General features: G+C 44.9%; 1 protein-coding gene and 1 non-coding gene across 9 annotated transcripts in view; both read left to right on the top strand.

Annotated features, from left to right (window-relative positions):
* CHD4 (chromodomain helicase DNA binding protein 4) overlaps positions 1-26,277 on the top strand; it is a 28,886-nt gene extending 2,609 nt beyond the window's left edge. Inside the window, exons 3-40 of one of the 8 annotated variants that reach the window (XM_037160811.2) lie at positions 2,103-2,224; positions 2,424-2,639; positions 2,862-2,980; positions 3,104-3,345; positions 4,892-5,019; positions 5,275-5,410; positions 5,565-5,743; positions 5,936-6,175; positions 6,941-7,144; positions 7,265-7,470; positions 7,812-7,943; positions 8,025-8,121; positions 8,848-9,039; positions 9,529-9,729; positions 9,921-10,058; positions 10,305-10,426; positions 10,538-10,711; positions 10,996-11,137; positions 11,221-11,352; positions 11,464-11,581; positions 12,882-13,006; positions 13,314-13,551; positions 13,695-13,870; positions 16,807-16,984; positions 17,069-17,155; positions 17,242-17,330; positions 17,433-17,566; positions 17,911-18,055; positions 18,166-18,331; positions 18,593-18,690; positions 18,798-18,927; positions 19,216-19,287; positions 19,584-19,721; positions 19,976-20,084; positions 20,196-20,328; positions 24,186-24,384; positions 25,322-25,485; positions 25,653-26,277. In XM_037160811.2, the coding sequence (XP_037016706.2) occupies positions 2,103-2,224; positions 2,424-2,639; positions 2,862-2,980; positions 3,104-3,345; positions 4,892-5,019; positions 5,275-5,410; positions 5,565-5,743; positions 5,936-6,175; positions 6,941-7,144; positions 7,265-7,470; positions 7,812-7,943; positions 8,025-8,121; positions 8,848-9,039; positions 9,529-9,729; positions 9,921-10,058; positions 10,305-10,426; positions 10,538-10,711; positions 10,996-11,137; positions 11,221-11,352; positions 11,464-11,581; positions 12,882-13,006; positions 13,314-13,551; positions 13,695-13,870; positions 16,807-16,984; positions 17,069-17,155; positions 17,242-17,330; positions 17,433-17,566; positions 17,911-18,055; positions 18,166-18,331; positions 18,593-18,690; positions 18,798-18,927; positions 19,216-19,287; positions 19,584-19,721; positions 19,976-20,084; positions 20,196-20,328; positions 24,186-24,384; positions 25,322-25,485; positions 25,653-25,670 (5,639 nt within the window). In that variant the 3' untranslated portion in view covers positions 25,671-26,277. Of the gene's footprint in view, positions 1-2,102; positions 2,225-2,423; positions 2,640-2,861; positions 2,981-3,103; positions 3,346-4,891; positions 5,020-5,274; positions 5,411-5,564; positions 5,744-5,935; positions 6,176-6,940; positions 7,145-7,264; positions 7,471-7,811; positions 7,944-8,024; positions 8,122-8,847; positions 9,040-9,528; positions 9,730-9,920; positions 10,059-10,304; positions 10,427-10,537; positions 10,712-10,995; positions 11,138-11,220; positions 11,353-11,463; positions 11,582-12,881; positions 13,007-13,313; positions 13,552-13,694; positions 13,871-16,803; positions 17,156-17,241; positions 17,331-17,432; positions 17,567-17,910; positions 18,056-18,165; positions 18,332-18,592; positions 18,691-18,797; positions 18,928-19,215; positions 19,288-19,583; positions 19,722-19,975; positions 20,085-20,195; positions 20,329-24,185; positions 24,385-25,321; positions 25,486-25,652 lie in introns of all 8 variants that reach the window. The other 7 variants (XM_037160814.2, XM_037160813.2, XM_037160815.2 and 4 more) reach the window with 7 other exon arrangements.
* On the top strand, positions 18,371-18,510 carry LOC119060634 (small Cajal body-specific RNA 11). Its single transcript, XR_005084630.1, has one exon. It is a non-coding gene; the product is annotated as a small Cajal body-specific RNA 11 (non-coding RNA).
* Positions 26,278-26,325: the final 48 nt, after the last annotated feature.

Genomic DNA, 26,325 nt, shown 5'->3' with positions numbered 1-26,325 from the left:
AGCTCTGCCCCAAGCTGTAGCGTGACCCAGTTTCCCCACTTGCCATATCTTATTCTTGCCCCGTTCCCAAATCCCCGTTCCTCTATGTCTCAGCCAGTTTGCTGTTTGCCATGTCAGTACCTTATCTGCCTGAGAGGTTTGGGGGGGGTCTTAGGTAGATGGGAGGGTATCTTCTCTGCCTTCATGGGTTTGTCCTTGTCTCCAGCTCCAGCATTTATGGAGGTTGTGAAGAAGACGACCTCAGAGATTGGCATGGGGGTAGAAGATAAGGGGCTGGGGAGCTGGGGGCATAGGGACCTAGGGATTGCTGGGAAGAAGCCCTTAAAGAAAAAATTTTTTTTTTTTTCTGGTGAGATCCAGACTGGTGTTCCATTCCCAAGGGAATGGGAGGGGCTTTCTTGCGCCTGGCCTGATCTGGGCTGAGTGGAGGCAGGGGGAGGCTGATAGTGCTTTGTCCAGCCTGGTGTCTCATGTTCCCTAGTATCTGCCTTGCTCAGGAAGGGCGGAACCAGAGGCATTTTAGGGCTGGTTGTGGGGATCAGGAGCTAAGAGCATGTGTAGGGTCGAAGGAAACATTATTGTCCACTACTGTTGAGGCGCTACTCCTTTTTCTTAGTATGGACATGACTCCCAAATGTTGGATAGGTGGCAAGAGGTGGCTTACACTCTGTGGCCTGGACTCTGGGTGGGGATGATGAGGAAACAGAGTTTCAGAGACATTTTGTGGGCTCCCATTCCTCATGGTAAATCATTTGGGTATCAAATTTGAGAAGGTTGTATGCTCTGACCACAGTTCCACTGAACGTTTGTTAAAATCTTAGTTCTGGTGATTGACAAAATGATTATGACTGAAGGAGTAAAGCAGTCCCTTCTGATAGTATTGCATTCATGTTTGTCTTGGGTTTCCTTGCCTTGGATGTCAGGGTGCCCTCTTGAGAACTGTGTCATCCCTGAGGAGGTCTTAGGAGAGGTGACATTTGGAACTGGGACCAGGTAATAATTTGGGAAGTCTTCTGTAAAGGTAGCCTTTCCCCAGCTACCTCTCTCAACCCCCCACCCCCTCCCCTGCCACTTCCTGTCTGTCCTATGTTGGCAGCTGGGTGCCCTGGGCTGGCTTCTGCGGTCAGGAGCCATTTTCCCTCTCCTCAGCGGGTGAGGCACTCCCTCCTCTCCACTCCCTTCTCCACTACCCCCCTCCTTGGGCGGGGGTGGCTTGGGAAGAAGGAGAAAGAGGAGGGAGGAGGGAGCTGGTGTGCTGGTGTGAATGTCTGTTACAAAGGAAGCTGCCTCCTGGCCTTCTCCTCCCCCTCTGTGCCCCTTCCCACCTATCCCTGCCCAGGAGCGCTCAGCATTACCCCAGGCTTTGTGTGTGCTCCCAGCCAGGGGAGGAGGTGGAGCCAGATGGAAGGAGGATGGGGGGGTGGAGGAGATGTGACAGCTGGGCTGATTTGGGCCCCTGGGGAAAAGAGGCTACTGACCTAGGAGAAGCTGGGGAGGAACAGTAGAGCTGGAGAAAGAAAAAGGAAATTATGTTTGGGATTGGACTAGCAACAGAACCTGGGACTTGGAGGTTCTGGTTGTTTTGAGCTGGAATGACCTAAAAGGGTGGGTGAAAGGTGTGGTTTCTGGGATCCCTGAACTGATATTCTTTGGGGACTATGGTGAGGTGTGTACTGTAGTTTTTGTCATCTGGATAGGATCTTTCATTCTCGTTCCCTGATTTATAGTCTACTTGGTAGCCAGTTCTAGGAAGACTAGACTTACTTCTATTACTTTGTTAACTAAAAGCAGCTTGATTTAGCTCATTGGAGATGAGCATGGAGAAGATTCCTGTTAGGAGTGAGGGAGAGGAGGCAGGGGTCTGGACAGCTGCCCGAGGTGGGTCTGGGCTAGCCTGGCATGCCTAATTTGGATCTATACAGCTCTCTCATTGTCCGATTTTGTCCTGAGTCTCAGCTTCCTTCTGTGGAGAGTATAGCAGTCTCCTCAGTGGAATCTGGGACAAGAGGTGGGAGAATAATGTCTAAAGCCTCTAGATTAGGCTCTAACCTTTTGCTATTGATCTTTTCCCTGCTTTCCTGTCTTTGCCAAATTATATGTAGAAAACGAGGATGACCCAGAAGAGGATTTGTCAGAAACAGAGACTCCAAAGCTGAAGAAAAAGAAAAAACCTAAGAAACCTCGGGACCCTAAAATCCCTAAGAGCAAGCGCCAAAAAAAGGAGGTGAGCTAGTGACTGGATGCTGTGAGGAGCAAGAGGAAGCAGGGAGGAGCTCTGAAAAGGGTAGAAGGGCTGGGGGCGTCTGTTTCTTTCTCTGGAGTGCTGGGCCAGGTCCTGGGGACAAGCCTTAGGGCTGTCCTGAGGTCAGCATGTGTGTAGCATGTGTGTGTCTGTCTCCCTCTCCCCCCCTTCCCTGCTCCAGCGTGTGCTCTTATGCCGGCAGCTGGGGGACAGCTCTGGGGAGGGGCCAGAGTTTGTGGAAGAAGAAGAAGAGGTGGCTCTGCGCTCAGACAGTGAGGGTAGCGACTATACCCCTGGCAAGAAGAAGAAAAAGAAGCTTGGACCTAAGAAAGAAAAGAAGAACAAATCCAAGCGGAAGGAGGAAGAGGAGGAGGAGGAGGAGGATGATGATTCAAAGGTATCTAGATCTCCATTCTCCATTCATTAGTGTTTGTTAACATCTGTTCTTTGTTTCCTGGACACTCTGCTGCCCATTAGAACATTTTCTCCCTACCTATTTCTGAAGATTTCCTTTTAGCTTAGCTCTCTTGCTTGGATCTTGTAAGCCTTGGTTACAGCTCAGTTCCTTTAGCCGGTGTAGGCATTAGGAGTCAGGTCTTCGACCTTGCTCTCTCTGCAGGAGCCTAAATCATCTGCTCAGCTTCTGGAAGACTGGGGCATGGAAGACATTGACCATGTGTTCTCAGAGGAGGATTATCGCACCCTCACCAACTACAAGGCCTTTAGCCAGTTTGTCCGGTAAATAGGCAGGTCTTGAGGGCAAGGGGAGGAGAGGGCATTTATAATCTCTTCTCACTTCTCTTTCCCTCTCTTATTCTTAAACTTTCTCCTTGTTTCTGTTCTCATCCATTTCCCCACCAGACCCCTCATTGCCGCCAAAAACCCCAAGATTGCTGTCTCCAAGATGATGATGGTTTTGGGCGCAAAGTGGCGGGAGTTCAGTACCAACAACCCCTTCAAAGGCAGTTCTGGAGCTTCAGTGGCAGCAGCAGCAGCAGCAGCAGTGGCTGTGGTGGAGAGCATGGTGACAGCCACTGAAGTTGCACCACCTCCTCCCCCTGTGGAGGTTCCTATCCGAAAGGCAAAGACGAAGGAGGGCAAAGGTAAAGTGGGCCTTGATGAGACGGGTCACTAGTATGGGCTTAGGATGATGAAGACAGACAAAGCATGGAAATGCTGTTCTGTCAGCCTGAAGATAGAAGGTAGGAGGGAGAAATGAGTATTAGATTTAGGAGGGAAATTTGGGAAGTTGATCATGGGGAAGCCAGCTTTGGTGGAGAAATTTTTCATTATTGAGTTGGCCAAAAAGTTCGTTTGGTTTCCCTGTAAGGTGGCTCTAGTAACACTTAGTTGTCTTTAACTTCATTTGAAACAATTTTGTTAGATTGTATTGTGATAGCTGTTGCATCAATGCACATTAAAAAAAATCTTATCAAAATTGGTGAATTTTTGTGCTACCATTATAATATTGAAGATGGAAGAAAATAAGCAACATTTTGGGGATATTATGCTTTGTTATTTAAAGAAAGGTAAAAACACAACTGAAATGCAAAATGATTTGTGCAGTTTATGGAGAAGGTGCTGTGACTGATCGAACGTGTCAGAAGTGGTTTGTGAAGTTCCGTGCTGGAGATTTCTCACTGGACGATGATCCACGAAATGGTAGACCAGTTGAAGTTGCTGGTGATCAAATCGAGACATTAATTGAGAACAATCAACCTTATACCACGCGGGAGATACCCGACATACTCAAAATATCCAAATCAAGCCTCGAGATCATTTTCACCAGCTTGGTTATGTTACATGTTTGATATTTGAGTTACACATAAATTGAGCAAAAAAACCTTGACCCTATTTCCGCATGTGATTCTCTACTTAAACATAACAAAAATGTTCCATTTTTAGAACAAATTGTGACGGGCAGTGAAAAATGGATACTTTACAATAATGTGGAACAGAAGAAATCGTGGGGCAAGCGAAATGAACCACCACCAACCACACCAAAGACCAGTCTTCACCCAGAGAAGGTGATGTGTATATGGTGGGATTGGAAGGGAGTCCTCTATTATGAACTCCTTCCAGAACACCAAATGATTAATTCCAAGTACTGCTCCCAGTTAGACCAGCTGAAAGCAGCACTCAACAAAAAGTGTCCAGAATTAGTCAACAGAAAACACATAATCTTCCATCAGGATAACGCAAGACAGCATGTTTCTTCGATGACCGGAAAAAAACTGGTTACAGCTTGGCTGGGAAGTTCCGATGCCTCCACTGTATTCATCAGACATTGGCACCTTCAGGTTTCCATTTGTTTCAGTCTTTACAAAATTCTCTCGGTGGAAAAAATTTCAATTCCCTGGAAGACTGCGAAAGGCACCTGGAACAGTTCTTTGCTCAAAAAGATAAAAAGTTTTGGGAAGATGGAATTATGAAGTTGCCTGAAAGATGGCAGAAGGTAGTGGAACAAAACGGTGAATATGTTGTTCAATAAAATTATCAGTGAAAATGAAAAACGTGTCTTTTCTTTATACTTTAAAACCAAATGAACTTTTTGGCCATCTAGGTGGTATAAAGTTTTGCCCCATTTTCTACCCAGTGATATGTGTTTGGTTTATATGGTCTAACTTGCTTGCTCTGTCCTGAATTTAGGTCCCAATGCTCGGAGGAAGCCCAAGGGCAGCCCTCGTATACCTGATGCCAAGAAGCCTAAACCCAAGAAAGTGGCTCCCTTGAAAATCAAGCTGGGAGGTTTTGGTTCTAAGCGTAAGAGATCCTCGGTGAGAGCCCAGCCCATCCCTTTGGTGAGGGTGTGATATCTGATAGAGAGGATGTTACCTCATTTCAGGATCTATCTAGCCTATGCGGTAGATGCATAGTACGTGGGGAGATTGGCCACAGAATACATGACTAGGCTCCATGTACAACAATCCTTTTTGGAATACCAGGACTCCCAGTAAGAGAGGGATTCCTTCTCTACCATTCTCTTTCCCCTTGGCTTGAATCTCTAACCTTACTCCTTTTCATTCTTCCAGAGTGAGGATGATGACTTAGATGTAGAATCTGACTTCGATGATGCCAGTATCAATAGCTATTCTGTTTCTGATGGTTCCACCAGTCGTAGTAGTCGCAGCCGCAAGAAACTTCGAACCACTAAAAAGAAGAAGAAAGGTGTGTTTCTTTTCTGAATCTATATGTAATTGGGTGGGATAGGAATGACTGGGGAATAATCTCCCTAAGGAGGTAGGGGCCAGGTTATTTTAGGGTAGGGGTGGGGGGAGGTAGTTTTTTTCTAATAATTGGGCTTTCCCTCTTCCTTGCCCAGGCGAGGAGGAGGTGACTGCTATGGATGGTTATGAGACAGACCACCAGGACTATTGCGAGGTGTGCCAGCAAGGCGGTGAGATCATCCTGTGTGATACCTGTCCCCGAGCTTACCACATGGTCTGCCTGGATCCAGATATGGAGAAGGCTCCTGAGGGCAAGTGGAGCTGCCCACACTGTGTGAGTACCTGGCCACCGTGGCCCCTTTGGGACCCTTGAGAGGAAGGGCGGGATGATAAAGGTCTTTTGGGCCTGGGTGGGAATAATGGTGGTGTTGCTGGTGTGGGCTTTGGGAAGCCTTCAATAGAAACATGAGTGTGGTTCAGCCTTGGGGTGGGGGGTGGTAATAATCTGACTGTTTCTTTACTGCAGGAGAAGGAAGGCATTCAGTGGGAGGCCAAAGAAGACAATTCTGAGGGTGAGGAGGTCTTGGAAGAGGTTGGGGGAGACCCCGAAGAGGAAGATGACCACCATATGGAATTCTGTCGGGTCTGCAAGGATGGTGGGGAGCTGCTCTGCTGTGACACTTGTCCTTCTTCTTACCATATCCACTGCCTGAACCCCCCACTTCCAGAGATCCCCAATGGCGAGTGGCTCTGTCCCCGTTGTACGGTGAGTGACTCCAGCCAGGGTGGGGGGTGTGGGAAGGGTTTGGAGAACTGTATACCTCTTAGCCCTGAGACAGGCATTTTCCTTCTTCATATAATCTTGGGATATCTTTGTCCTGGGAAAATGTATGACTGATTTCAAAGAGGAGTTGATGCTTTGCCAGCTCTCTTGGGGGCGATGGAGCAGTGTTCTAGTCCACAATATCCATCCCTGTCTTGCCACCCAGACTTGGGGTCTAGCTAGTTTAGAATGGTGTAAAAGGGCCACTTACTGCTTTATATTGCATAAGAGAGAGATTCTGGGTTCTAGGTCTGGAAATTTTCTGTAATTTCTTGTTGTGGGTTATTTTTTTTTAATTGGTAAGTGAGAGAGACAAACTGACAGACATCGATTTGTTGTTACACTTACTATTATGCATTCATAGGTTGCTTTTTGTATGTGCCCTGACCTGGGATTGAACCCGCAACCTTGGAGTATTGAGATGACGCTCTAACCAACTGAGCTACCCAGTCAAGGCTATTCTGGGTTATTGTTGAAGTCTAGCTGTTAGCTCTGTTAAGCAGATAGCAGTGGTCGTGTCACACAAGTCCTGGATGAAGTCCAGAAATGGAGAGGGAATTCTATTATTCTTTCCCTACAAGGGTTGTGGGATTAGCTTGCTCTTGCAGTGAGATTTTAATAATTCTTGGGTGAGGTTGAGGCTGTGGGGGCTATACGATTTCCGCTCCATGGTAAAATTTGGTGTTGGATTATTTCTTTTTCTCTCAGTGTCCAGCTCTTAAGGGCAAGGTCCAGAAGATCCTAATCTGGAAGTGGGGTCAGCCACCATCTCCCACACCGGTGCCCCGGCCTCCAGATGCTGATCCCAATACTCCCTCTCCCAAGCCCTTGGAGGGGCGGCCAGAGCGGCAGTTCTTTGTGAAATGGCAAGGCATGTCTTACTGGCACTGCTCCTGGGTGTCTGAACTGCAGGTAAACCTGGATAGGCGAGAGGTGTGAGGGTTACAACAAAGAGGGTAGTGAGAACACCGTCTCACAGGTGGAGGGAGTGACTGTAGCTCCTTGATGGCTTATTTCTCTTTCTGCTTGCAGCTGGAACTGCACTGTCAGGTGATGTTCCGAAACTATCAGCGGAAGAATGATATGGATGAGCCACCTTCTGGGGACTTTGGTGGTGATGAAGAGAAGAGCCGAAAGCGGAAGAACAAGGACCCTAAATTTGCAGAGATGGAGGAACGCTTCTATCGCTATGGGATAAAGCCTGAGTGGATGATGATCCACCGAATTCTCAACCACAGGTACCGGTGGAGATGGGCCAGACTGTGGTTATCTTGGGCATATAGAGGGAGACTATTGCCAAAGGTATTATGAAAATGGACCACCAGTAACTTATACTTGGAAGAGACTCACATTCATTGTTGTTAACTGACCAAATCTTGGTATTTGAGACATAGGAGACTAGATTAGAGATGATTTTTGGTCCAAAGACGGGTATAGTAGAGGCTCTAACTACATGTCTGGCCTCCCTAGAGGTCCAGTTTGGAACATATGTTATCCGCAGTTTTTGAAAGCAAGGCTGACTTGGGAGGACATGAGGTGGCCTTCTGGCTCTGAGGGTTTTCTCCTCTTAATTTTGTAGTGTGGACAAGAAGGGCCATGTCCACTACTTGATCAAGTGGCGAGACTTACCCTATGATCAGGCGTCCTGGGAGAGTGAGGATGTAGAGATACAGGACTATGACCTATTCAAGCAGAGCTATTGGAATCACAGGTGAGTAAGTGACTTTGGTGAGTATAGTTGCTTCTTACTGAGAAGGACCACAGACAGCGATGTGATGTCTGTCTCTTTCAGGGAGTTAATGAGAGGTGAAGAAGGACGACCAGGCAAGAAGCTCAAGAAGGTGAAGCTGAGGAAGCTGGAGAGGCCTCCTGAAACTCCAACCGTTGATGTGAGTTGGGCAGAAGAGGGAGGACACCAGTTATTGGGTAGGACAGTGTCTCATATGCTGCAGTCTAACGATGGTATGAGTAGTAACTTTATCGCTGAGGCTGCTTCGTGAAGTCTCTTTGCTTGCCACATCTCCGTAAGTCAGAGAAAACACTAGGATTACTTTCTCTTTTCATTATCAAAACTAAAAGCACAGGAGGTGGTGTTTTATATGATGGAGGAAGTGTTACCTAAGGAGGGGAGAATCATACAATCAAACTTGTATGAAACATTGGAACCTGGGTCTTCTGACCCATAATTCATATAATTTATGGCTCAGTTCCTCTTTTTTTTTTTTTTTTGTCTGTATGTGTAATATAAGGATGATTAATGTTAAAAAGATGAATCTTGGGGGCAGCATTGGGCATGAGAAACATAGGATTATCTACCTGGTAGATCCTGACCAGCAGAATTGATGTATTGCTAGTGAGGCTGTGATGTGTCTTTCCTCAGAACCTTGAAACCACAAGACTTCCGTCTGCCTGATAGGTTGTTAATTGCCTTGCTTCTTGGAGGATCCTAAATCAAATGCAAAGTTATAATGGCCAGTGAGGACCTTTTCCCCCACAATTTCTTGTAGCTCTCCCAAGGAGGATCTAGGGAAAATGTGTGAGGAGGAGGCCACCGCTCAGTTATGAAAGGAAGGGAATTCCTTGCCAGTTCTTGACTTCCTTTTTTCATCCTTCAGCCAACAGTGAAGTATGAGCGACAGCCGGAGTACCTGGATGCCACCGGTGGAACCCTGCACCCGTATCAAATGGAGGGCCTTAATTGGTTGCGCTTCTCTTGGGCTCAGGGCACAGACACCATCCTGGCCGATGAGATGGGCCTCGGGAAAACTGTCCAGACAGCAGTCTTCCTCTATTCCCTCTACAAGGAGGTAGGGGAGCTGGGGCTGTTGGTTTTTTGTGGGCATATTTTGTTTTCATGGTCTTCTCTTACACTGAGGAGATAGGCGAGGCTGGGGGGGGTGGGGGGAAGAAATTGATTGCTAACCTTGAATGACACTGATTGACACACGTATACAGAGGAAGATTTTGGGGGAATGGAGCCAGGAGTAGGATTAGTGGTGGGTGCATAGAGCCTTAGTGCTGTGGGATGGATTTGTGTTGAGATCAGTGAACTCTGGGTGGAATTGGTATGGGAAGACTTAATGGAAGAAGTAAGGTTTTGAGCTCCCTGCAGTGTCGGGTATGGCTTTGTGGAGAGCTGTAGGCAGGGTGTTTTCATATGCAGAAAAGGTCAGGGTGGGGACACCAGTGCATATGCCAGTCCTCAAATAGCTGTTGACAGTGGGTAGAGGTGGGACCTGGGGTTGTAGTAGAATGGGCCATAGTCCTTACTCTGCTGCTTCTCATCTTCCTCAAAGGGTCATTCCAAAGGCCCCTTCCTAGTGAGTGCCCCTCTCTCTACCATCATCAACTGGGAACGGGAATTTGAAATGTGGGCTCCAGATATGTATGTGGTGACTTATGTGGGTGACAAAGACAGCCGGGCCATCATCCGAGAGAATGAGTTCTCCTTTGAAGACAATGCCATTCGTGGTGGCAAGAAGGCCTCTCGCATGAAGGTATCTTAGTGCAAGGGAGACTGCTCTTGAGGGGGAGTTGTTGCTATGGGCTTGTTTGCCTCCTTATGACTGGGTCCCTGGGGTGAGGCAAAACGATGACAGCTGGAAGGAGGGAAAAGCCCCATAAGTCCCTTGGGTTTACTGACGCTGGACAAGTTGAACATTAGTGACCAGAGTGCCATCTTGTGCAGAAAGAGGCATCTGTGAAGTTCCACGTGCTGCTGACATCCTATGAGTTGATCACCATTGACATGGCTATCTTGGGCTCTATCGACTGGGCTTGCCTCATTGTGGATGAGGCCCATCGGCTGAAGAACAATCAGTCAAAGGTGAGGGGAAAGGAGGGAAACTGTGGCCTCCAGTGTTAGCTTTTAGTATCATCCACTCATTAATCGGAGACTTACGAGGAGAGGAAAGGGAGAATGGTCTTTGCTTTTCTTGGTGGCCAGGCTTTAAAAGAGAGATGGAGTTGGGGGTGGGGGACCTAAGTGTTGGGCAGTGAAACAGCTTAGAGTTCTGCAGAGGCATACCGGAGCCCTGTTTTCATTACATTTAAACTCTGTCTGCTTCACCAGTTCTTCCGAGTCTTAAATGGTTACTCACTCCAGCATAAGCTGTTGCTGACTGGGACTCCATTACAAAACAATCTAGAAGAGCTGTTTCATCTGCTCAACTTTCTCACTCCTGAGAGGTTCCAGTAAGTGTGTTTATGTATAATCTCATAATTCTGCCGCTGATTTTCCCATTGTCCACTTGTATCACTTTCCTTTCTCTGTCTTCAACAATGTTTCCCTTTCTCTTTCTGAAGCAATTTGGAAGGCTTCTTGGAGGAGTTTGCTGACATTGCCAAGGAGGACCAGATTAAAAAACTGCATGACATGCTGGGGCCTCATATGTTGCGGCGTCTCAAAGCCGATGTGTTCAAGAACATGCCATCCAAGACGGAACTGATTGTGCGTGTGGAGCTGAGCCCTATGCAGAAGTATGTTGGGAAGGACAGAATGTTGACTCCATTTTGCAAATACTGTTAAGATATCTCAGTGGAAGGGAGCCAGTTGTGAACTGTTTCTTAACTCCTCCCACTTACCAGCATTGGTACGGAAGTGTGATGCGCGGAGCTTTGGATGTTAATATGTCCTAAAATGGTGGTGGTAGTTGTTTGGCTTCCTTAGTCCCAAAGTGAGATATGTTGGAAAGGAGATACCAGGTTTTGAATCAGTGTGAAGACTGTTGAGGCTGACTTACCTTCCTCCCTTGCCCATGCAGGAAATACTACAAGTATATCCTCACTCGAAATTTTGAAGCACTTAATGCTCGAGGTGGTGGCAATCAGGTCTCTCTGCTGAATGTGGTGATGGATCTTAAGAAGTGCTGCAACCACCCGTATCTCTTTCCCGTGGCTGCAATGGTATGTGTGCCACCTCTGGTTCTTTCTGAGTTAGAACTGTTCTGTTAGGCTTGCTTTCAGTTACTTTTTTCTTCTTCCCTCAGGAAGCTCCTAAGATGCCTAATGGCATGTATGATGGCAGTGCCCTAATCAGAGCATCTGGGAAATTATTGCTGCTACAGAAGATGCTCAAGAACCTTAAGGAGGGTGGGCACCGTGTCCTCATCTTCTCCCAGGTATCATGTGGGCTGGGAGCTTTAGGGGATAGCAGCAGACGGCCCTCAGTGACACATGAGGGAAGGGACTATCACCTGACTTTCCCGTAATTAAACTTGCTCCTTTTTCAGATGACCAAGATGCTGGACCTGCTAGAGGATTTTTTGGAACATGAAGGTTATAAATATGAGCGTATTGATGGTGGAATCACTGGGAACATGCGTCAGGAGGCCATTGACCGTTTCAATGGTATGTGAGAAGGAGTGTCTTATATCCAGGCATCCTCATTTGTTGTGTCTTTGGATCAGGTGCTTGTTCTTCTTGTGCATCTGCTTTTCTGCATAGTTCCTGTGGGCCTTTGTCAATTGATAATGGAAGGTAAATCTTTAGAATGTCTCGATAGGAAGAATGTATTAGACTGTTTCTAGGAGATTTTTTTCTTTGAAGTCTTTGTTCTTTTGCTAGAAACAAGACCATTTTCTTTACTGCTCCCCTTTTTATTATTTTGAGGCCCAGGAGGGACCAGAACTTAAGTGCATATCACAAATTAGTGGCAGACTTATCTCAATAGCCATTACCTTTTCTTTTTCAAAAAAGTAATAGTTTTGGCCCTGGCTGGTGTGGCTGAGTGGACTGAGCGCTGGCCTGGAAAGCAAAAGGTCACCAGTTGGATTCCCAGTCTGGGCACATGCCTGGATTGGGGTGTGAGAGAGGCAACCAGTCACTGTTTCTCTCAGACATAGATATTTCTCTCCTTCTGTTTTCTGCCTTCCTGCTCCTTTCTAAAAATAAATGTCTTACAAAATTTTTTTTGGATTGAACAAAAAGTTGCAAAAATAGTGCGGAAAGTTCATGTGTTATATTCTTCACCCAGCTTCTCAACAGTTTTTATAACCATGGTACAATTATCATAACCACGAAATCAGCACTGGTGTCATGCTGTTAACTAAACTGTAGGCCTGAATTGAGATGTTACCAGTTTTACCCCTAAAGTCCTTTTACTACTTTAGGATTCAGGCCCAGATTCCACATTGATTAAGTTGTTGAATCTCTTCCCATCTGCGACAGTTCTTCATTCTTCCCCTTCATTCTTCCCTTTTTTTCGTGACACCGATACTTTTCATGATTACTGGTCAATTACTTGTGGACTGTCTCTAAGTATGTCAGTTTTCTCATGATTAGATTGAGATTAGGCATTCTGGGCAAGAATACTAGAAAGCAATGCTGTGTCCTTTTTAGTACATCATTATTCTCGATGTTAACCTTGACTACTTGTACAGGTGGTATCTGTTGAGTTTCTCCACTGAATGGGAAGAAAGTTATTTTTCTACTGTAATAGATAAGTATCTTAAGAGATATTTGAGACTATGGTGATACCCTCTTTCTTCTTAAACTTTCACATTGATTTCAGTGTCCACAGATGGACCTTGCTTACAATGATTATTACTATGGCATAGCTCATGAGGTTTTACATTTCTGATATTCCCTCTACATTTACTAATGGGAATTTAGAAGATACTTCTAATGGTGTTTTTGATTCCTTCCCTAGCACCGGGTGCTCAACAGTTCTGCTTCCTGCTTTCCACTCGAGCTGGGGGCCTTGGAATCAATCTGGCCACTGCTGACACAGTTATTATCTATGACTCTGACTGGAACCCTCATAATGACATCCAGGTGAGCAGAGGTAGCAACGTGTTACTGAACTTACTAGAAGTGAGGGCTCCACTATCTGGAATAGATTTTTTTTTTCTGTCTTTCACTATATTGTAAGCCAGAGAGTTTGGGTTATCTGTGGTTCTACTTTGGGTAACATGATAAATGTGGTATTGGTGGGCAGGGGTGCAAAAGGAAGTTTTGTATGAAGGCAGGTTGCAGCTCCTGCGTAGTGTTGGATATTTGCTTCTAATGTGGAAGTTTAGGCAAGAGTGAAAGGAAAATATGGTTACTTCAATTTCCGGCTTCATTTTGTGCCCACCTCCAGGCCTTTAGCAGAGCTCACCGTATTGGACAAAATAAGAAGGTCATGATCTATCGGTTTGTGACCCGTGCGTCAGTGGAGGAGCGTATCACACAGGTGGCAAAAAAGAAGATGATGCTGACGCATCTAGTGGTTCGGCCTGGGCTGGGCTCCAAGACTGGATCCATGTCTAAACAGGAGCTTGATGACATCCTCAAGTTTGGCACTGAGGAACTATTCAAGGATGAAGCCACAGATGGAGGTGAGCTGGTCTAGAGCTTGTTTTGGTGTACAGCCTGGCCTCTCTAAAGGGAATCTTTGATACCTAGGTTCCTGTAGAACTTGCTTTTTCTGCTGCAGCTGCCAAAGCTGACTTTGTGTTTATGGACCCTTGATTCTTTATAGGAGGAGACAACAAAGAGGGAGAGGATAGCAGTGTTATCCACTATGATGATAAGGCCATCGAACGACTGTTGGACCGTAACCAGGATGAGACTGAAGACACAGAATTGCAGGGCATGAATGAATATTTGAGCTCATTCAAAGTGGCCCAGTATGTGGTGCGGGAAGAAGAAATGGGGGTGAGTATGGGTCTAAGGCATTACTTTGCTTGGTGATTGCTTCAAAAATTGGAACTGAGACTAAGATAGTATTTAAGACAGGAGGAAACTATCTCTAGGCAAATTACTATGTTGATGAGTTGATGTACGTCTTCTTGAAAATAAATACTGTAACATATGACTCATCACATTTTCTTTGCCATGGCTGTCAGGAAACCCACAGCAAAATTTCACACTCAGAACAGTTATATTAGCTCTTTATCAGAATCTCATTTTCTCTTATGTATTTTATTAACTCTACAAGTAAACTTCGCTTGCTACTTCAGGTCTTCTTTGGGGGAAGATAGGAAATACAACATATACCTAGAGAGCCTGTTTCACTATACTTTTAAAAACAGAATGGTTGTTCTTTTTTCCTCTTTCCTTCCTTTTTTTGGTCTTTTTTTAGTAAAGAAATAGAAAAAACACTGAAACAGTGATAAATATGTGGCTTCTGTAATAATTTTTTTCTCCAAATGATAAAGTTGGGTATAATTTTTTTAATTGTTTTTATGTTTGTTTTTTAAAGGTTTTATTTATTTATTTCTTGGGGGGGGGCATTAATGTGTGGTTGTCTTTTGCATGCCTCCTACTGGGGACCTGGCCCACAACCCAGGTTGTGGGCCTTGACTGGGAATGGAACCAGCAACCCTTTGGTTCACAGGCCAGCACTCAGTCCACTGAGCCATACCAGCCAGGACTAAAATTTGCTTTCTCTTTTCGTCTTCTTTAAACCACTCAGCTAAGAGTTCTTTGAACTGACTTAAGTGACTGGTGGTTTTACCATCTTTTCTCATCCTTCCAACTTTGAACCATCTCTCTCACCGTGTTTTTTCTGATATATATATCTATTACCTTTGTTCTTGAAGGTGATGCTACTAACCTCAGTGAAGTAGTACTGGTTGGAAAGTCTGACATAGGTCACTAGACTAGATTTCAATCAAAACTACTCTTTTGAAGGTGCTCCCTGTTCCTGTCAAGGCAGTGACTGTATGTAAAAGTGACTGACTGGCAGCATGTGCTTAGAGTTTGGGAGGGGAGGGCTGGTGCTCCCCCGGCCTTGATAACCTCTGCTAAGGATTACACAGGTATACAAATGGCCCTCTTATTAGTGGTTGTAGCTGCTGTTTATAATATTTTTAAATTGTATTTTTTTGAGTAGATAATTCACATGGTTCAAGATTCAAAAGATACAAAGGTAACCTCTCCCACCTCTGCCTGCCTGGTGCCCTCCCTGCGGATGACCAGTGGTTTCAGTTTGTTATATATCTTCCTAAAAACGTTTTATGAATGTACAAGTTACTATATATCCATACAGACACACATGAATATACACACAAATGTGTTTTTTTCTTTACTTTTTAAACCCAAAAGTAGTTTCTTATACATAACGTTCTCTACCTTGCTTTTGCCTACCTAATAAATCTTGGAGATAACAGTCTAAATCAGCACATAAAGAGCTCCCCAATTTTTTAAAAAATATTTATTTATTTATTTATTTATCTTTAGAGGGGAAGGAGAGAGGGAGACAAACATCAATGTATGGTTGCCTTTCATGTGTCCCCTGATGGGAACTGGCCTGCAGGGAAGCAGCCTGCAACCCAGGCATGTGCCCTGACTAGGAATCAACCGCGATCCTTGGATTCGCAGGCCCGCGCTGTATCCACTGAGCTACACCAGCCAGGGCTAAGAGTTCCCCAGTTTTTTTTCCTGCATAGTATGTCCTTGTTTGGAAGTACCATAATTTATTTATTTTTAAAAATTGAGGTATAATTGACCTACATCATAATGTTAGTTTCAGATGTATAGCATCATTTGATAATTTGTGTTTATACTATAAAATGATCACAGTAAGTCCAGTTAACATCTATCACTATATAGTTACAAGTTTATTTTTTTTAAGATTACTTATTTATTTTTAGAGAGGGGAAGGGAGGGAGAAAGAGAGGAAAACATCAGTGTGTGGTTGCCTCTCGTGTGGCCCCCACTGGAGACCTGGCCCAGGCATGTGCCCAACTGGGAATTGAACCTGCGACGCTCTGGTTCGCAGCCCGCGCTCAATAAACTGAGCTACGCCAGCCAGGGCAACAAATTTTTTTTTTTCTTAAGATCTGCTTTCTTAGCAGTCTCCCCATATATGTAATACAGTATCATTAACTGTAGTCACTATGCTATACATTACATTCCCATGACTTACTTGTTTTATAGTTGGGAGTTTGTGTATTTTAAACCCCTTCATCCATTTTTGCCTAACCCCTAAACCACAACATTTATTTAGTTAATAATGATGGACATTTAGGTTGTTTTTAATATTGGCTATTAGCAGCAGTTTAATTTTAATACATGGGAGTTAGAATCAGTTAGTGGTCCTGAAATGTCTGAAAACAGTGTAAGAAGACTTTCAGAGGAGCATAAACATTACAGGAACATAAAATTGTGTGTGTGAACATACACATATAAGATTTTTTTGCACACAGTTGGTAAACTTAGGAAGTTTAGAAGAACAGAAGGGCTTATGGCCCTTCTACTTCATCTGTTCTGTAGGGTTTCAGAGCGGCTCCATTATGCCTTTGCTAAGGCTCTGACCTTCGTCTTGTACATTTGTTGTTTCCCAGCTGTGTCTGCATCAGTACAAGGGGTTAGAAGAAAGCACACTATCTCTTCATCTACCTCTTGTGATAATGGCTCCTGCCCATATTTTTCTTCAGTTATGTTGACTGCTGATCGATATAGAATTACAAAAAGCCATGTTAATGTTGATTCAGTTTCTTTCAAGTTCTTAGGTCCAAGCAGGCACACCAAGTAGTTGAGTCCCATCATGAAAAGGAGCTAGTAGAATGGGAACTGTGAGGACCAGGGGTAGCTGGTGGTGCTGACTTCAGCACCCCTGAGTCCTGGCCCTCCCTCTGTCCCAGGAGGAAGAGGAGGTAGAACGGGAAATCATAAAACAGGAAGAAAGTGTGGATCCTGACTACTGGGAGAAATTGCTGCGGCACCATTATGAGCAGCAGCAAGAAGATTTGGCCCGAAATCTGGGCAAAGGAAAAAGAATCCGTAAACAGGTCAACTACAATGATGGCTCCCAGGAGGACCGAGGTGTGTGTGGCCGGCCCCGCCCCCCACCCATGGGCCGTTCCACTAGAGCAGTGGGCCCCGCTCATCTGCCCTCTCTCCCTCCAGATTGGCAGGACGACCAGTCCGACAACCAGTCCGATTATTCGGTGGCCTCAGAGGAAGGTGATGAAGACTTTGATGAACGTTCAGAAGGTGAGGGCTATGCCTTTCTGCTGGTTGTTTAAATATTTCATCTCGTACCTTTACTTGTGTCACTCATGCATTCTTTTTTCTTGCAGCTCCCCGCAGGCCCAGTCGCAAGGGCCTGCGGAATGATAAAGATAAACCATTACCTCCTCTGTTGGCCCGTGTTGGGGGGAATATTGAAGTAAGTGCCATATGATTCTTAAGAGGTGTTGGTGAGTGCCCGTATTGGGTCTTTGGTAAAGTAAGACCTGCTCCTTCTCACCTAGGTTCCTTCTCCCCCTAGGTACTTGGTTTTAATGCTCGGCAGCGAAAAGCTTTTCTTAATGCAATCATGCGATACGGGATGCCACCTCAGGATGCTTTTACCACCCAGTGGCTTGTGAGAGATCTGCGAGGCAAATCAGAGAAAGAGTTCAAGTAAGTTGAGAGATGGAATACGACTGATGTAGAGCAAGGGCTGCTTCTCTTCTCTGGGCATTTCATTGCACTAGTCCAGGCTGAGCTGGGAAAGGGGTTCTTTCCTCTGATGAAATTGGCAGGTGAAGCTCCTAGTAGTAGGGTTATTTGTGTTCCTAACTCCTCAGGAAGAGAACCTCAGGCATGGCGTGGGGTCTGGAGACCAGCCTTTACTATAGTCGTGGGCCTTACCACAGGGTGGAGCCAGAGTAGTCTGGGATATACTTGACTGGGGTGAGAACGAATCTGATCTAGGAATTGGCATGACCTCTATTGAACTCATTTCTCTATTTCTTCACTTACAGGGCTTACGTCTCTCTTTTTATGCGGCATTTATGTGAGCCAGGAGCAGATGGGGCTGAGACCTTTGCTGATGGTGTCCCCCGAGAAGGCCTGTCTCGCCAGCATGTCCTCACTAGGATTGGCGTCATGTCCTTGATTCGCAAGAAGGTGAGCCCTGAGCCTCTCTCCATTGTTCAGGTTTTAGGAAAAACTAGAGAGCCATAGGAAAGGAACCTAGAGCTGTAATTGGTCTTCAACATCTTGTCCTGTTGCTGTAGGTTCAGGAGTTTGAGCATGTTAATGGGCGCTGGAGTATGCCTGAACTTGCTGAAGTAGAGGAAAACAAGAAAATGTCCCAGCCAGGGTCACCTTCCCCAAAGACGCCTACACCCTCTACTCCAGGGGACACACAACCCAATACTCCTGCACCTGCGCCACCTGTTGGTAAGTTTGCCTGGGACTGTCATTTCTGCCCCTTGTTTCTTGTCCTGGCCTATGCTTTCTTTGCTCCCCTGTGCTCAGTTGTAACAGGGGACTCTGGCAGGACACACAGCAATCTCCCTCTCAGTTTAGGAGGGCCGTCCTGAGTATAGGGCTGGCTCTTAAAGGCACGAGAGGACAATAAGATGAGACAGATTGAGGAGGCATGACCTTCTCTCTGATCTAGGAACTTCTTCCTAATTATTAGTCTTTTATTGTTTGCAGAGGATGGGATAAAAATAGAGGAAAATAGCCTCAAAGAAGAAGAGAATGCAGAAGCAGAAAAGGAGGTTAAATCTGCAGCCCCTGAGGCCACCATTGAGGTAAGTGATGGAGGTGACTGGATGCCATACCAAAGGCAAATGGATAAACCTGTTCTTCCTTTTTGATGCCAGCCTATCTGCTTCAACTTTTTTTTTTCCCTTTGAAGTGTCCACAGCCCCCTGCCCCTGCCTCAGAGGATGAAAAGGTGGTTATTGAACCTCCTGAGGGAGAGGAGAAAGTAGAAAAGGCAGAGGTGAAGGAGAGGACAGAAGAACCTATGGAGACAGAGTCCAAAGGTATCCACATTTTCAAGCACTACAGATCCCTGTGTAAACCAGTTACTCTTGGACTTCCAGCCAGGCTGTAGAGATGGTCAGGAAGAAGTAACACACTAAAGAATCCTATACCCTTGTTTAAAATTGTGGGTGTGCCCCCCTGCCACCCCCCACCCCTGCTTCACTTTAAGACCTCTTTCGAGACTTGAATCATAAAGATTTCGGTTTAGGATTGTTCCAGTTGGACATAGTGTGGAACAGAGGAGACCATTCTTTAGGTACACTCTCAGTGTGATCTATTCCCTCCAGGTGTTGCTGATGTGGAGAAGGTAGAGGAGAAGTCAGCAATAGACCTGACTCCCATTGTGGTGGAGGATAAAGGTGGGTGTTTGGAGAAGCTGACTGGTTTAGAAAGATTCTAAAACTAGAAGCAAGGACTTTATCACTGGGACACCCCCCTTCCAACCCCCAACCTTCGTATCCACACTCACATAGCCATTATAACAAGACTCCTCTTTGTCCCCCACATTAGTTGTCACTGGGCTGGTGGCACCCTTTCTGGGTTTGAGAAACACCTGTGTGGAGAAAGGGTGGAGGTAGATACCTTCTAGCACATATTGCTGTGGATAAGGGCCACAGTGTCTGGAGCTGACATTTTTCTTCTGCATATCCTGTAGAAGAGAAGAAAGAAGAAGAAGAAAAAAAAGAGGTGATGCTTCAGAATGGAGAAACCCCCAAGGAGCTGAATGATGAGAAGCAGAAAAAAAATATTAAACAGCGTTTCATGTTCAACATTGCAGATGGTGGTTTTACTGGTAGGAAAATGAGGGGCCCACTGGGGTTAGAAGGACCTGAGGTGAAGTTAGAGGAGTTGTTAGAAACCAGAGTGCAGAGACCTCAGCTAGATGAGGGAATGCCAGGCTGATTGCATAGTCCTCTGGGCTCCACGTTAGAAAGCCACAGGCATACTGTTAAAGTGGTATTGAGGGGCAGGAATAAATAGCATGTTGAATTCTCACAGTTGTTTGCCTTTCTTTTTCTCTTCAATGTTCTCGAAATTCCTCTTTAGAGTTGCACTCCCTTTGGCAGAATGAAGAGAGGGCAGCCACAGTCACCAAGAAGACTTACGAGATCTGGCATCGACGACACGACTACTGGCTGCTGGCTGGCATCATAAAGTATCCTTTGCCTCCATCTGGGTTGTGATTCTTGGTGAAGGTTTCTGAAGGTTGCACAGATCGAGGCTCTTACTTTCCTTGTTTTGTTTTTCCTGAGCAATTTCCTAATAGTCATGGCTATGCCCGGTGGCAGGACATCCAGAATGACCCACGCTATGCCATCCTCAATGAGCCTTTCAAGGGTGAAATGAACCGTGGAAATTTCTTAGAGATCAAGAATAAGTTTCTAGCACGAAGGTTCAAGGTGAGCAGGGTTGGGAGGGGTACCATGTTGAAGTAACAGCTCTTAAAGTACAGAAGTGTCTACAAAGGAAGGAGTCTGTGCATTCAGCTGTACTATTTATTGTGTTCTTCTGTGTACTTAACTCTTTTTGTATTCCATGAAAGGCTTTGTTCCCAAGTATCTTCATTATTAAAGGTCAAGACATACAGACTTGGAAATTAATCAGCTGTTCAAGGGGCTGAAGATGACTGACTGATGAATGACACAGGCTCTAGGTTGGGTGTGTTGGGAGAACACTGTAGGTTAGACTTCAGAAAGACACAGAGATGGACTGAATTGGATCTCTGAGATGGTAGGGGTGTCAGTGGGCTAGTGATACTTTTTCCTGGGTCTGAGAGTCTGTGGATAAGGCGTGGAGTGGGTGCAAAAAGGACATGCAAAGGTAGAGTTTTGTTTTCAGAATGACTAGGGCTAAGAAGCCCAGAGCTGAAGGGACTCTTACTCAGAAGTTCAGCAGTTATGTATTGAGGACACTTTGTGTGCAGACCATCAGAATAGGAAAATGGGATGCCATGAAGCGGAGACATGTGGCTCTAAAGCCAGGTGCAGTCGGGGGAGTAAAGAGTGTACACTAATAAACCTTCAAACATGTGCCAAGCGCTGAGTGGCACAAAGATACAAAGACAAATAAGGCATAGTGCCTGTTCTCAAGGAGCTTTCAGTTTAAAGTAGAGGCAAATGTGTCATGAAATGAATGCCATTCTGGATGTTGGGAGGGAGACTGCTGAATCCATAACAATGTTCTCCAGAGGGCATCTTAGCTGGGAGAGAGTTCACAAATGGCTGCGTGGGGAAGGTGGTATTGGAATTAAGTTTTTATGAATGTAATGGAGATTGTTGGATAGAAACAGAAGGCTGTTTGAACTAAAAGGGATTAAATTGGGCAAAGACATAGAGGCAGCAGAACTTAGGGCATTTGGAAACAGCAAAGTAGCCTGGTTGGGTTATAGAAAACACGAGAGGTTGGAGAGAGAGTTAAGAGCTAGAGGGCAGTAGTTGGTTTCTTGGCACCAGATAAAAGTGTGGACTTCATTTTATAGTTAATGGGTACTACTGAAGGTTTATGAAGAGTTTTGATCAAGGGGAATGGAAGCAACACTCATGAAATCATAGAACTGTCAAGTAGGCAGTCATGAGGTCGTCAGGGTTGGGCTGTGATGCTGGCTGGGGAAAATGAAAAGGATAAAGGAAAGGAGATAAAACACCAAAGAGTTGAAAGAATTTACTTACTTTTTGTAGGGGTCAGCAAACCTTTTAAAGGGCCAGATAGTAACTATTTCAGGCTTTGTGGGATATACAGTCTCTGTTACATATAGTCAGCTCTGTCAGGTGAAAGCAGTCATAGGTGATAAATGAATAAGCACGAATGTGTTCCAGTAAAACTTGATTTATCAACACTAAAATATGAACCTCATAATTTTTTTTAATCCTCACCCAAGGACACTTTTTTTTTTGGTTTTAGAGAAAAAGGGAGAGAAAGAAATAATTTGAGAGCGAAACACAGATTGGTGGACCAAACCCACAGTATAGGCTTGTGCCCTAACTGGGTATTGAACCCATAACCCTTTGGTTATGGGGACAAGACTCCAACCAACTGAGCTATGCTGGCCAGGGATATACAATTTTTGTTAAGTGTCACACTTCTTATTTTGATTTTTTTAAACCCTTTTAAAAACTATTCTTAGCTCCTTGGCCATACAAAAACAGGCAGCAGGCCAGATTTGGCCCCTAGGCCATAGTTTGCCAACTCCTGACTTCCTGGATTTGAGATGCAAAGGAGTAAGTCTCCATTGAAGCTTTGAGCCCGAATCACTGAGAAAATTTAATTACCACTAGCAGATCAGGGAAGCAAGGAGAGGGAACAGTTTGTAGAAAGGAGTAAATTCAGTTTAAGGCAAGTCATTTGGTGTTTCTCACAAACTTCCCAGTATCTCTATCACCATAAACAAGTGGGATCAAAGAAATGATCATCCATACATGAGTGGAATCAGAACAATCAGTGCTTGAGCTGCAGGTTTGAAAAGCATCAAATCATTTGCATATAGGTTCTGGCTGACCTAGAAGAGGAAAGATCTCTTGGGAGAATGCTTTCAAAGATCAGCAGCAAGCCAAGGTCTGATCCTGGAGAAGGCTCATAGTTTGGGGCAGGAGGGAGTTGGTGAAGGAAATGGGGCACATGGATTGAAAGTAGATTTTTGGTCTGTTTGGGGGTAAAGTAGTAGGCTCCGATGGAGCCAGATCTTGTGGAAGAAGCAACAGCCCATTGTCCTCACATTGTTCTTTTTCATGACCCCCTTCATGGATTCTTTTTAAGAATCAATGGGGATACGTCAGCAAAGTAAGTCTCATAACTTGTGAGTTAACATTCTCTCTTTTGAAATCTATTTCAAAGAACCTTTTGCACAGGTCTATCAGACAACAGGTAGAAGAGTCTGTTGCAATATAATTTGTGGTGTTGGGGCCTAGAGGCAACCTAGATGATTGGCATTGGGAGTGTAGATAGATAAAATGTGATTCACATCCTGGAGACGGAGCAACCACTGAAGAAACAATACATGTGATACAACAACATAAATGGATCTTTAAGAAGATAGGTAGTGGGGAAAGGAAGAAAACATTTTATATAAAGACTCAGTAAATACATTAGAAAGGGTCACTTATTGGCGAAGGCAAAGGAAACAACAAAAATAATTTTAAAAAGTAAAACTTAAATGACAGTGATATCATAGGTATAGTCATAGGGTGGACTACTGTGCAACTATTAAGACTTGGTATGGCCCTGGCTGGTGTAGCTCAGTGGATTGAGCTCCGGCTGCGAACCAAAGGGCTGTTGGTTCCATTCCCAGTCAGGGCACATGCCTGGGTTGTGGGCCAGGCCCCCAGTATGGGGTGTGCAAGAGGCAGCCACACAGTGATGTTTCTCTCCCTCTCTTTCTCCCCTTTCCCCACTCTGTGTAAAATCTGAAAAAAAAAAAAAATTGGTATGCTCTGGCTGGTGTGGCTCAGTGGTTGAGTGGTAGCCTGTGAATCAAACTGCCACCCGCTGGTTCCATTCCCAGTCAGGGCACAGGCCTGGTTGACAGCCAGGTGTCTCCAATAGGGGGTGAAGGAGAGGCAACCACACATTGATGTTTCCCTCTCCCTTGCTTCCTCTCTCTAAAAAATAAGGAAAAATTAAAAAATATATAAAAAGAATTTGTAATAGCTCTGGCCGAGTGGCTAAACTGGAGTGCTGTGCCATATACCAGACTGTGGGTTCGATTCCTGGTCAGGGCACATACCTAGGTTAAGGGTTCAATCCCTGGTTGAGGCAACTGATGGATGTCTGTTTCTCATTCACTGTTTCTGTCTTTGTACCACCCTCCCTTCCTCCATCCTTTTAAAATCAATAAAGATAGCCTCGGGTGAAGGTTACAAAGTTTTTTAAAAAGTGCAGTTAATAAGATGCTTACTATGAAACTTTGAGTGAAAATATCTGTATATGTAATTTCAATTATATAAAACATCTATGGAAAGAAAAACTTCAGAATGTTAACAGTATCTCTAAGAGGTAGGTTTATTTGTAATTTAAAAATGTTTTTATGTTCCTTGTTTTCTGAATTGAGTTTTTATCACTTTTGTGTAAGGGAATCAATAAAGAATAGAGTTTTAAAAACATGGACCTGCAAAAGTAAAAAAAAAAAAAAAGAATGCAGTGGTGAACTGCTTGGGTGTGGGGGAGCAGTCTGTAAGATTTTTAATAGGTTCTGAGGGGCCCATCAGAAATAAGCAAAGTGAGTGTTAGTCCAACTCCCGTCTCCTTTTTCTGCCTTGTCCAGCTCCTAGAACAAGCCCTGGTGATTGAGGAGCAGCTACGGCGAGCAGCTTACCTGAACATGTCAGAGGACCCCTCTCACCCTTCCATGGCCCTAAACACCCGCTTTGCTGAGGTGGAGTGTTTGGCAGAGAGTCATCAGCACCTGTCCAAGGAGTCAATGGCAGGAAACAAGCCTGCCAATGCGGTCCTGCACAAAGGTAGCCAGTGGCTCCCCTGCCTCCTGCTGATTCGTAGTCCTTTCTCCTTTGCCCCTCCCCAACACACATTTCTTGGTTCCAAAACCTTTTCCAGAATTGCTTGGGAGCTTAAGATGTCCTGGGGATCTGTACCTTCCTCCTTAGAGGCAATCAAAGACAGTTTCTTTGCTTCTTTTAACTCTTAATATAATCTAGTTCTTAGAAGTGGAAAGCAAACCATAATAATACAGTGTCATCTGGGATACTTTAGAGAGGTGATTTAAGATCCAGTCAAATTCTAGACCCCTTTCATTATTTTGTTTCCAATTAAAGTTGAAACATTGTGAGGGAGGTGGAGGTTGAAATGAGGAAAGGAAGGCTGTTTTAAAGGAGAGGAAGATAAATCCAAAAGGTGGAAAGATAATGAGAAAGGAAACAAAAGGAATAGGCTTCTTTCAAGAAAGCAGAGACATAGAGACAAAAGGACTTTTGGTGACTAAAGTCCTTAGTCACCTAAAGAGTAGGTGACTTTAAAAAGCATAGATGAAACAGGGTCAGAGGGATGTAAATTACACCACAGGGAATAGAGTCAGAAATAGTATAACAACTGTGTATGGTGTTAGTTGGGTACTATACTTAGCAAGGGGTTAGCTTTGTAAAGTATTATTGTTTAACTACTATGCTGTATACCTGAAACTAACAATACTGAATGTCAACTGTAATTGAAAAATTAAATTAAAAATAAGGCATAGAATGGGCAGTTACAACTGCAATGTGAGGAACAGAAATTTGAGAAATAGGAATTTGAGCATGGTAGAGGCCAGGTCAGTTGACTCTGATAAAGGACCATACTCTAGCACTCCAGTACCTCAGTCAGCTTGGTAGGGCACACAAGTCGACTGGTAAAGAGGAGCTTGGTCCTGACCACCACACTTACCACGGTTTCTTCTTCCCTTTGCAGTTCTGAAACAGCTAGAAGAATTGCTGAGTGACATGAAAGCTGATGTGACTCGACTCCCAGCTACTATTGCCCGAATTCCCCCAGTTGCTGTGAGGTTACAGATGTCAGAGCGTAACATTCTCAGCCGCCTGGCAAACCGAGCACCTGAACCTACTCCACAGCAGGTGGGGGATCATTGTCTTCTGGCCCCCATTCCAGCAGAGCTATTCTGGAACTTGTAACTCTTCTTTCTCTAACTGGGGAGGTGGGGCTAACTTAACAGAGTTCTCTTGGGATCTGGTGAATACTTTCAGCCTGCAATTCTGACTCTCATGGCTCTCTTTTGCCATAGGTAGCCCAGCAGCAGTGAAGATCCAGATTGAGGATTACCACCTCCACCGCTGAGCAGTGACCTTCCTCACTTTCCCTTGCCCAGCTTCTCCCCTGGGGGCCTGAGAGACCCATTTCTTCCTTCTGCCCATCTTCCACGTTGTAAAGGAACAGCCCCCAGTGTACTGGGGGAGGCGGGTAGTGAGGGGCAGTGGTGCCCTTCCTGCTGGAGAGACATGCAGCAGTAGCGCCGGCGCCATCTGCAGGGAGCTGGCGGGCTGGCTGGCCTTCTTCTGGGCCCTGGCTTTCCCCACTGTAACATCTGTTACACAAAAACTGTTGTGGGTTCCTGCCAGGCTTGAAGAAAACGATCTGAATTTCTTTGTTCTTTCGGTTTTAATTTGTTGATTTATTTTGTGTTTTCTTTTCTCCTTTTTTGGGGTATTCAGAGTGGGCTGGGCCCCTGGGTGAGACACAGCTACCTCTGTTGGCATCTTTTTAATACCAGGAACCCAGCGGCTCCAGCCACGGCTAGAATGAAATAAAGTGGAAAGAAAAAAAAAAAAGAAAAGAACCAAAAGCATAAAAATAAATCCACAACAAAATTTCTTGATGAAAATTGAAAATAAAAGTTTCCTTGTATTTTAGTGCTCTGGTTCAGTGTGGGTGTAGGTGCAGGTGGATGAATGTGTATG

The sequence above is a fragment of the Artibeus jamaicensis genome, unplaced genomic scaffold (genome assembly GCF_021234435.1).
Source record: "Artibeus jamaicensis isolate MK-2021 breed Jamaican fruit bat unplaced genomic scaffold, CSHL_Jam_final contig_233, whole genome shotgun sequence".
Lineage (NCBI taxonomy): Eukaryota > Metazoa > Chordata > Mammalia > Chiroptera > Phyllostomidae > Artibeus > Artibeus jamaicensis.
This window is presented reverse-complemented; position numbering and strand designations above follow the sequence as displayed.